The sequence below is a fragment of the Echinococcus granulosus genome (assembly GCF_000524195.1).
Source record: "Echinococcus granulosus chromosome Unknown EG_S00006, whole genome shotgun sequence".
Lineage (NCBI taxonomy): Eukaryota > Metazoa > Platyhelminthes > Cestoda > Cyclophyllidea > Taeniidae > Echinococcus > Echinococcus granulosus.
Genome location: NW_020170386.1, coordinates 1,978,671 through 1,989,858, shown reverse-complemented (window position 1 = coordinate 1,989,858; position 11,188 = coordinate 1,978,671). Strand labels below are relative to the sequence as shown.

The following is an 11,188-nucleotide window of genomic DNA, read 5'->3' as shown; positions in this document are numbered from 1 at the left end:
AACACCTTTTCTTAATTATTCCACCTACAAGGTCACATCGCATATTTTTACAGCCTTGAGCTGAAAAATAAATCAAGATGAGAATGTTACTCTCTAAATGGAAGGTATTAATTTTCCCTTGCTTGGCCATTGGTCAATTATTCGACCAATAAGAGCTTCGTTTTCTACACAAAAGAATGTCATTCATCTCTTTTGCAAAATCGTAGGCCTAATCACCATCTGCATGCCAATTACTCGCTTATCAGGACATATGGAATATCTGCTCCAATTTGTGGTGATAATGACAAATTCGGCAAATGATAACGCCCAATTTGTTCCACATATAAAACTAGGACTCACAAGTAACGTGACTTTTGATAAGGATACTTCAACCTTAAACATAACTGCTTTGGCAGGCAATGAAAATGAGGTACCTTTCTTCCTCTTTTTAATACTTTTGACGGATATTAATAAGGGCCTAACACTAATATATTGGGTTGATATTTTGAGCTAAATGTTCTTTTAGAACCAAGGTGTGATCAGTAGATGCAAAGAACTTTTAGAATGCCTATTTTATAAGTTCAGTTATTATTTAATTTTTTTGTTCATAAATATAAGTCAGAATTCTGAGTATCTTAAATATTTCCTATGTAAAAGCATGAGAACGTCTATATAGACGCATAGTATGACTGACTTTCTAATAGAAGTATTCCTCCGTTGGAAATTTACTTTAGTAGTTGTACCCTGGATTTTTATTTTAGCTGCACAAAATCGGTAGAGTTATACTTATGGTTCTTTTCACTACAAATATTGTTGGAAACTTGTCAGTTTTTATTGTCATGTGGAGAACCGGAAGGAAAAAACGAATGCGATTCTTCATTATGAACCTTGCGGTGACAGGTACCGTAAATTTGTCCTAGTATCGGTTCTGATTAGATGCTTCTACTAACTTTCGCGAGCTGAACTTCACTGTTAAGTGAAAGTGGTTTGCCTTCTAAAGCATTGCTTTTGATTAGTTCATTTATTTTGTTTATATTCATATGAGTATATGTTCGAAAATTAGGCCTGCACGAACAATGCCGGAAAACTTTGATGATAGTGGCATCAAAAGGGTGTGTTAGTCATCAAAAAGGCAACAATGGACGCAAATGTGGTCCAATGGTAATTTTGACTGTAGGGGAGATAATATTGCTTGAGTCATTTGCAAGAATTTACTTCCTGTAAATTTTGCCAAATTGTGGTGTAACAAATCCAATTTTCTTTAATAACTGCATTTATGGCATCTGACACGATTTGCCTCTGAAATAAACATATTTCATTAATTTACTTGCTATCGAATGTTAGATTGATTTAAGAAATCCCACGTTGTTTTATTTACAAGAAAGCATTTCTCGTATTAATGCAGCAAAAAATTTCAGGCAAGACTGTTTAGAATATTTTATTAGCAACTTCCTAGTTTTTATCTTAGTGGCTATCGAGCCTGACCTTTTAACTTAAATGCTGTAAACCTTTCCCTTTATCTTCAATAGAGGTGCTTATAATGACAGATATTTAAAAAGTAACTATAGTCGATTTCTTGTGTCATTAACTAAGAGGTCAAAATTATAATATGGCAGGGAAGACAAGCTCAGCACATTAATAATATGTAGGAATCTGGGATAAGTTAATCGCGTATGTCGCTTGGCACCGCTTGTCAATAACAATCACACCATTTTTAGATCTCTTCGTTGCCATTGGTGGGATTTTACCCGAACTGATATGGAATTTAACAGTGAACTTCTGTGCTCCAGATATTATTTGTCGACTGGTGAAGTATATGTCCGTAAGTATTCCAACAACCATAAGGCATTTACGGGCAAACTTGTGTTAAAATCCGCTATGGAGAGACTGTGCACCAAAGTTGTACCTTTTACATGCTTACGGTCGTTTGACACTAAGCTCGGCGTGTCTAGAAAATCATTAGATAGTCAGGTCTTGAAAAGAACAAATAGTTTCTACTTAGACGATCATATTTATTTGCATTTACTAAAAACACTTTAACGTGGAATGCTCCTGGCTGAACTTCGGGTACATGCAAGATGTGGGTCAACTACACTTTTACCGGTGCAATGCCAATGCAAACACATTTTCTTGTGCTCGAAGACGCCTTTATTTTGAAGTAGTTGTCTTGTGGGTAAGCCTAGACCTGACAAATATTTGATTATTTCCTTATTGCAGGACTCGTTTTATTGTTTCCTAACTCAAATTTATTCAATATTCAAGGACTTTAGCTAAAAATGCATAAAAGTATATTAATATTTTGCAAGAACTTAACGAAATAAACTAGTTTTGTGCGCTAACGAGAAACTTTTGGTGTGCCAAAATATCATGCTTTTGTTGCGTTTCAAATTTTTAGACTTCATTTATCTACAAAGTCCCATTTAATATAACCAAAAGTTCATTTTGCACAAGAAGGGAAATTATCATAACCTTTTCTCAACAGTTCTCAAATTGAAATAATTGACACCCATGCTGCTTATCGGAAATGTCAAATATAAATCCAGTAATATAATATGCAAAATCGAGGTATAGCTCACCAAAATCTGGATTTCCTTAGAAGTTCTTTATATGTAACTGCTCCGGTAAGAGAAAATCGACCATGCTAAAACATGGTAGAAATCATAGTTGTATGCTGGTAGGATTACAGAGGGACTAAAGCACTTAATCCACTTTTACACAAGTAAAAGTGTCAAAAAAGGGTCCGATACTGAAATAAAATTATTTTAGGTGGAACAGTTTGACGGGACTATCAGATGCGCCAACCCCTTCTTCCCCCCACCGCCTTCGAATAACAGCAATCAAATATTTGTTTGTAGAAGTTGGAAAACGACTACAGGGGATATAACACTTGTTACTGTTCATTCGAAGATAACCTTAAGATGTAATTTAGCTTTAAAACATTGATGAGTTGCTTCTAAGGCGCATGTCAGTCACTAGTATTAATAATACAAGTGAAACTGTATACTACTTTGTACTCCGGTAGTTTTAAACAATACCTAAACCTGACCTGAAAGGTGAAGAAAAATACTGGGTAGTTTCCTTTCCACTAGAGTCGCAAGACAATTAGTCAAAATGGGGGTTGCACTCTGTTTTTATTGAAACAAACCTCTTAGAATGAGGATTTTTATTATTGAATCAATTCAAAATCACTATCTTAATGTACTTCAGTGAAATGCTAGCAATCCCTTATGTCTTACCCTTCAGCAGCTCTATTATTAGATTCGTGTAGGGCTCAAAAGGAATGAATGAAGCAATTTGTTTTACATGAATCAATTTTCTGCTTACCCAAGGCGACAGCGACTTATGCGAGCTCCTTCGCGCTCGTTGTACTAAGCTTTGATAGAGCCGAAGCAGTTATAAACCCTCTCCGATCAACAAAGAAGACCTGTTTTGGAGGTGAGCCCTTCGCTTCAATAGTTTGTTCAAACTAATAATTCCCTTTATTCGTAAATGATTCTTGTAATTATATTAATTTTCAAAGTGTCACATTTACCAACTAAATATTTTTATCTTGTACATATCTACCAGGGTAACAAAATCATCGTCAGTTAGTTTACGGTCTGGCTCCCAATAGTTGCAATCCGTGGCCATATTTCTTTAAAGAAATTGCTATAATTGCTTTGCACGCAATCGTTGAGCATGACTATGAATAAATGGCGATTAAACTAACATTTCATTTACTTTCTAAAACCTTTGTCACTTCACCCTAGTCTTCAAAAAATGTAACTACTAATAAAGGCTTAGCTGAACTTGCATGCCAGCAAATAGTGCAAACAAGTTAAAGATCTGAAAGTGTGCAACAGAAGTGCAAAAATACACGTGTTTCCATGACTGATCCAAATATGATTTACTAGAAGGTGGAGAACAACTTTTACAAGTTTAAGATGGATTTTGCTGGGTAGAACACTTAAAAAGGTGTCTCATTCTTTTAGCAATGCGTCGTAGAGATTTGGTTATATGCGGATGGGTGGCAGCGTGCATTTGCGGACTTCCGGGTCTGATTTTGGCCCACCTTAAGGTCACCTCACAGCACGGCCCTAATTGCTACATGAACTTCCAACTTGTCTCTCCTAGGGTAAGAAATGAACCCAATTTGCGATTATTTATTCACGCCGCTTTAACAAAATGCATTGTCTGGTGATAAATTTATATAAATCTAAGCAAAGCGCATTTAAGTCATTTAGGTCCGTAAAGCATTATGTTGCCTGCTTCACAATGGCTCCTTTTGATTTACAGTTCCATCCCAGTCCATTTTACTTTTAGCATCGGATCATACATGTGAACCTATTTACGGTTGGTCACCAATTTTATTTCAGTAGCATGTTCATCAAAAAATAATTGAATAATTAAGTACATCAACACTCATGAGTGATTTCTATATTGTAGGCACCCTTATAAAGTTAGCTGGTGTCAAAGTGAGAAATTGGAGCAAGTCCAAACAGGTACTGAAAAGTGATTCCATACAGAGGTGTCTTATATGAGGTTCTTATATGAACCTCAGTCCGGGGTTCCATTAAATAAATATTTACGTAAAATAATTGCTAGAGTAAATCGTGTAAATCGGAAAAACTATGTTATTCATCCAAAATTAGTTATTAAAAGTCATCATGAATACGTGCTGGCGTTTCGCGATTAAAATCTAAATTTTGTACAAAATCCCAAAAAAATCGGTTTTTAAAATTCCCCACTCCTACGGTTTTAGGTGACTTAATAAAGACCTGAGATCGCTGCCTACCTTAATGCATGAGAGTTACTTTTCTGCTGTGGAAATTTAAATTGCCTTAATTTGACAAAAATAGCATAAAAATATTTAATGTGGACAAAAACATCCTCCACTGCCTTCTACCAGTAGCTCCTTTTCAAAATAATTCCGGTCATATATTAAGCCAAGTTGTGCCTGTGCCATTTTTTGTTGAAACGAAACTTATGCGGCGACTGAAAATGGTAGTTAGCAGCACATTAAACTGTTTGCTTGCTCCTCATCCTCGCTCAGTTACCTTCCATCGCACTCCACAACACCTTAGAAGATGTTTGATACAATGATAAGAAAATCGGTGCATTACATAGGGGTTTAAGGCAAATTTTTGATTATTCATGCCTATTGGCGCAGAACGAAGCCCGAACATTCTAAGAGCACGGATAAGTAAGTGCAAAAATCTCCTTCGTCAATCCTCTTAAGGGTTGTAATTTGTGAAATAAAGAAAGTAATTTCCTTCCAACATTCCGTCGTTCAAAAAAACGCCGCATTCCACCCTAAGCACGTAGGAGTTAGAACAGACGAATGGTTTCGCCGGCCGAAAAAATCCTTCTAATAGACAAAATTGAACAGCAGAAGTCAAACTTTGGTATGTGAACACACTATCCGGCTGGTCATAAAGAAAGTGCTTAAATAAAAAGATTTCAATGTCTAGGCAAACGGGAAGTAATAAAGCTGTGAAGAGCGGTAAGAAAGTATCCAAGCAGACGGTTAATATAGCATTTACCACAACCCAAAATTTGCTACAATAGTTGAACACCTTTTCTTAATTATTCCACCTACAAGGTCACATCGCATATTTTTACAGCCTTGAGCTGAAAAATAAATCAAGATGAGAATGTTACTCTCTAAATGGAAGGTATTAATTTTCCCTTGCTTGGCCATTGGTCAATTATTCGACCAATAAGAGCTTCGTTTTCTACACAAAAGAATGTCATTCATCTCTTTTGCAAAATCGTAGGCCTAATCACCATCTGCATGCCAATTACTCGCTTATCAGGACATATGGAATATCTGCTCCAATTTGTGGTGATAATGACAAATTCGGCAAATGATAACGCCCAATTTGTTCCACATATAAAACTAGGACTCACAAGTAACGTGACTTTTGATAAGGATACTTCAACCTTAAACATAACTGCTTTGGCAGGCAATGAAAATGAGGTACCTTTCTTCCTCTTTTTAATACTTTTGACGGATATTAATAAGGGCCTAACACTAATATATTGGGTTGATATTTTGAGCTAAATGTTCTTTTAGAACCAAGGTGTGATCAGTAGATGCAAAGAACTTTTAGAATGCCTATTTTATAAGTTCAGTTATTATTTAATTTTTTTGTTCATAAATATAAGTCAGAATTCTGAGTATCTTAAATATTTCCTATGTAAAAGCATGAGAACGTCTATATAGACGCATAGTATGACTGACTTTCTAATAGAAGTATTCCTCCGTTGGAAATTTACTTTAGTAGTTGTACCCTGGATTTTTATTTTAGCTGCACAAAATCGGTAGAGTTATACTTATGGTTCTTTTCACTACAAATATTGTTGGAAACTTGTCAGTTTTTATTGTCATGTGGAGAACCGGAAGGAAAAAACGAATGCGATTCTTCATTATGAACCTTGCGGTGACAGGTACCGTAAATTTGTCCTAGTATCGGTTCTGATTAGATGCTTCTACTAACTTTCGCGAGCTGAACTTCACTGTTAAGTGAAAGTGGTTTGCCTTCTAAAGCATTGCTTTTGATTAGTTCATTTATTTTGTTTATATTCATATGAGTATATGTTCGAAAATTAGGCCTGCACGAACAATGCCGGAAAACTTTGATGATAGTGGCATCAAAAGGGTGTGTTAGTCATCAAAAAGGCAACAATGGACGCAAATGTGGTCCAATGGTAATTTTGACTGTAGGGGAGATAATATTGCTTGAGTCATTTGCAAGAATTTACTTCCTGTAAATTTTGCCAAATTGTGGTGTAACAAATCCAATTTTCTTTAATAACTGCATTTATGGCATCTGACACGATTTGCCTCTGAAATAAACATATTTCATTAATTTACTTGCTATCGAATGTTAGATTGATTTAAGAAATCCCACGTTGTTTTATTTACAAGAAAGCATTTCTCGTATTAATGCAGCAAAAAATTTCAGGCAAGACTGTTTAGAATATTTTATTAGCAACTTCCTAGTTTTTATCTTAGTGGCTATCGAGCCTGACCTTTTAACTTAAATGCTGTAAACCTTTCCCTTTATCTTCAATAGAGGTGCTTATAATGACAGATATTTAAAAAGTAACTATAGTCGATTTCTTGTGTCATTAACTAAGAGGTCAAAATTATAATATGGCAGGGAAGACAAGCTCAGCACATTAATAATATGTAGGAATCTGGGATAAGTTAATCGCGTATGTCGCTTGGCACCGCTTGTCAATAACAATCACACCATTTTTAGATCTCTTCGTTGCCATTGGTGGGATTTTACCCGAACTGATATGGAATTTAACAGTGAACTTCTGTGCTCCAGATATTATTTGTCGACTGGTGAAGTATATGTCCGTAAGTATTCCAACAACCATAAGGCATTTACGGGCAAACTTGTGTTAAAATCCGCTATGGAGAGACTGTGCACCAAAGTTGTACCTTTTACATGCTTACGGTCGTTTGACACTAAGCTCGGCGTGTCTAGAAAATCATTAGATAGTCAGGTCTTGAAAAGAACAAATAGTTTCTACTTAGACGATCATATTTATTTGCATTTACTAAAAACACTTTAACGTGGAATGCTCCTGGCTGAACTTCGGGTACATGCAAGATGTGGGTCAACTACACTTTTACCGGTGCAATGCCAATGCAAACACATTTTCTTGTGCTCGAAGACGCCTTTATTTTGAAGTAGTTGTCTTGTGGGTAAGCCTAGACCTGACAAATATTTGATTATTTCCTTATTGCAGGACTCGTTTTATTGTTTCCTAACTCAAATTTATTCAATATTCAAGGACTTTAGCTAAAAATGCATAAAAGTATATTAATATTTTGCAAGAACTTAACGAAATAAACTAGTTTTGTGCGCTAACGAGAAACTTTTGGTGTGCCAAAATATCATGCTTTTGTTGCGTTTCAAATTTTTAGACTTCATTTATCTACAAAGTCCCATTTAATATAACCAAAAGTTCATTTTGCACAAGAAGGGAAATTATCATAACCTTTTCTCAACAGTTCTCAAATTGAAATAATTGACACCCATGCTGCTTATCGGAAATGTCAAATATAAATCCAGTAATATAATATGCAAAATCGAGGTATAGCTCACCAAAATCTGGATTTCCTTAGAAGTTCTTTATATGTAACTGCTCCGGTAAGAGAAAATCGACCATGCTAAAACATGGTAGAAATCATAGTTGTATGCTGGTAGGATTACAGAGGGACTAAAGCACTTAATCCACTTTTACACAAGTAAAAGTGTCAAAAAAGGGTCCGATACTGAAATAAAATTATTTTAGGTGGAACAGTTTGACGGGACTATCAGATGCGCCAACCCCTTCTTCCCCCCACCGCCTTCGAATAACAGCAATCAAATATTTGTTTGTAGAAGTTGGAAAACGACTACAGGGGATATAACACTTGTTACTGTTCATTCGAAGATAACCTTAAGATGTAATTTAGCTTTAAAACATTGATGAGTTGCTTCTAAGGCGCATGTCAGTCACTAGTATTAATAATACAAGTGAAACTGTATACTACTTTGTACTCCGGTAGTTTTAAACAATACCTAAACCTGACCTGAAAGGTGAAGAAAAATACTGGGTAGTTTCCTTTCCACTAGAGTCGCAAGACAATTAGTCAAAATGGGGGTTGCACTCTGTTTTTATTGAAACAAACCTCTTAGAATGAGGATTTTTATTATTGAATCAATTCAAAATCACTATCTTAATGTACTTCAGTGAAATGCTAGCAATCCCTTATGTCTTACCCTTCAGCAGCTCTATTATTAGATTCGTGTAGGGCTCAAAAGGAATGAATGAAGCAATTTGTTTTACATGAATCAATTTTCTGCTTACCCAAGGCGACAGCGACTTATGCGAGCTCCTTCGCGCTCGTTGTACTAAGCTTTGATAGAGCCGAAGCAGTTATAAACCCTCTCCGATCAACAAAGAAGACCTGTTTTGGAGGTGAGCCCTTCGCTTCAATAGTTTGTTCAAACTAATAATTCCCTTTATTCGTAAATGATTCTTGTAATTATATTAATTTTCAAAGTGTCACATTTACCAACTAAATATTTTTATCTTGTACATATCTACCAGGGTAACAAAATCATCGTCAGTTAGTTTACGGTCTGGCTCCCAATAGTTGCAATCCGTGGCCATATTTCTTTAAAGAAATTGCTATAATTGCTTTGCACGCAATCGTTGAGCATGACTATGAATAAATGGCGATTAAACTAACATTTCATTTACTTTCTAAAACCTTTGTCACTTCACCCTAGTCTTCAAAAAATGTAACTACTAATAAAGGCTTAGCTGAACTTGCATGCCAGCAAATAGTGCAAACAAGTTAAAGATCTGAAAGTGTGCAACAGAAGTGCAAAAATACACGTGTTTCCATGACTGATCCAAATATGATTTACTAGAAGGTGGAGAACAACTTTTACAAGTTTAAGATGGATTTTGCTGGGTAGAACACTTAAAAAGGTGTCTCATTCTTTTAGCAATGCGTCGTAGAGATTTGGTTATATGCGGATGGGTGGCAGCGTGCATTTGCGGACTTCCGGGTCTGATTTTGGCCCACCTTAAGGTCACCTCACAGCACGGCCCTAATTGCTACATGAACTTCCAACTTGTCTCTCCTAGGGTAAGAAATGAACCCAATTTGCGATTATTTATTCACGCCGCTTTAACAAAATGCATTGTCTGGTGATAAATTTATATAAATCTAAGCAAAGCGCATTTAAGTCATTTAGGTCCGTAAAGCATTATGTTGCCTGCTTCACAATGGCTCCTTTTGATTTACAGTTCCATCCCAGTCCATTTTACTTTTAGCATCGGATCATACATGTGAACCTATTTACGGTTGGTCACCAATTTTATTTCAGTAGCATGTTCATCAAAAAATAATTGAATAATTAAGTACATCAACACTCATGAGTGATTTCTATATTGTAGGCACCCTTATAAAGTTAGCTGGTGTCAAAGTGAGAAATTGGAGCAAGTCCAAACAGGTACTGAAAAGTGATTCCATACAGAGGTGTCTTATATGAGGTTCTTATATGAACCTCAGTCCGGGGTTCCATTAAATAAATATTTACGTAAAATAATTGCTAGAGTAAATCGTGTAAATCGGAAAAACTATGTTATTCATCCAAAATTAGTTATTAAAAGTCATCATGAATACGTGCTGGCGTTTCGCGATTAAAATCTAAATTTTGTACAAAATCCCAAAAAAATCGGTTTTTAAAATTCCCCACTCCTACGGTTTTAGGTGACTTAATAAAGACCTGAGATCGCTGCCTACCTTAATGCATGAGAGTTACTTTTCTGCTGTGGAAATTTAAATTGCCTTAATTTGACAAAAATAGCATAAAAATATTTAATGTGGACAAAAACATCCTCCACTGCCTTCTACCAGTAGCTCCTTTTCAAAATAATTCCGGTCATATATTAAGCCAAGTTGTGCCTGTGCCATTTTTTGTTGAAACGAAACTTATGCGGCGACTGAAAATGGTAGTTAGCAGCACATTAAACTGTTTGCTTGCTCCTCATCCTCGCTCAGTTACCTTCCATCGCACTCCACAACACCTTAGAAGATGTTTGATACAATGATAAGAAAATCGGTGCATTACATAGGGGTTTAAGGCAAATTTTTGATTATTCATGCCTATTGGCGCAGAACGAAGCCCGAACATTCTAAGAGCACGGATAAGTAAGTGCAAAAATCTCCTTCGTCAATCCTCTTAAGGGTTGTAATTTGTGAAATAAAGAAAGTAATTTCCTTCCAACATTCCGTCGTTCAAAAAAACGCCGCATTCCACCCTAAGCACGTAGGAGTTAGAACAGACGAATGGTTTCGCCGGCCGAAAAAATCCTTCTAATAGACAAAATTGAACAGCAGAAGTCAAACTTTGGTATGTGAACACACTATCCGGCTGGTCATAAAGAAAGTGCTTAAATAAAAAGATTTCAATGTCTAGGCAAACGGGAAGTAATAAAGCTGTGAAGAGCGGTAAGAAAGTATCCAAGCAGACGGTTAATATAGCATTTACCACAACCCAAAATTTGCTACAATAGTTGCAATTAACATTTTTCTGAAAGATTAATCAATTTCTACAATTTTAAAGGTTTATTAGGTCCAAACGACAAAATAAAATTATTAGAAGCTAATAGAATATAAGTTGGATATGAGTGAAAAATAAAAAGTGGT

At 35.8% G+C, this 11,188-nt stretch overlaps 2 protein-coding genes across 2 annotated transcripts; both read left to right on the top strand. All coding sequences in view use genetic code 11, as the record gives it.

Annotated features, from left to right (window-relative positions):
• Nucleotides 1-97: 97 nt before the first annotated feature.
• On the top strand, nucleotides 98-2,473 carry EGR_01724 (Neuropeptide S receptor; the record flags this gene model as incomplete). Its single annotated transcript, XM_024490973.1, has 4 exons — nucleotides 98-409; nucleotides 741-879; nucleotides 1,698-1,801; nucleotides 2,375-2,473. 4 exons carry the CDS (start codon nucleotides 98-100, stop codon nucleotides 2,471-2,473), a joined length of 654 nt encoding a protein of 217 aa, XP_024354838.1.
• Nucleotides 2,474-5,626: 3,153 nt separating this feature from the next.
• EGR_01723 (Neuropeptide S receptor) lies at nucleotides 5,627-8,002 on the top strand (the record flags this gene model as incomplete). Its single annotated transcript, XM_024490972.1, has 4 exons — nucleotides 5,627-5,938; nucleotides 6,270-6,408; nucleotides 7,227-7,330; nucleotides 7,904-8,002. The coding sequence occupies 4 exons, from the start codon at nucleotides 5,627-5,629 to the stop codon at nucleotides 8,000-8,002; spliced, it is 654 nt and encodes a 217-aa protein (XP_024354837.1).
• Nucleotides 8,003-11,188: the final 3,186 nt, after the last annotated feature.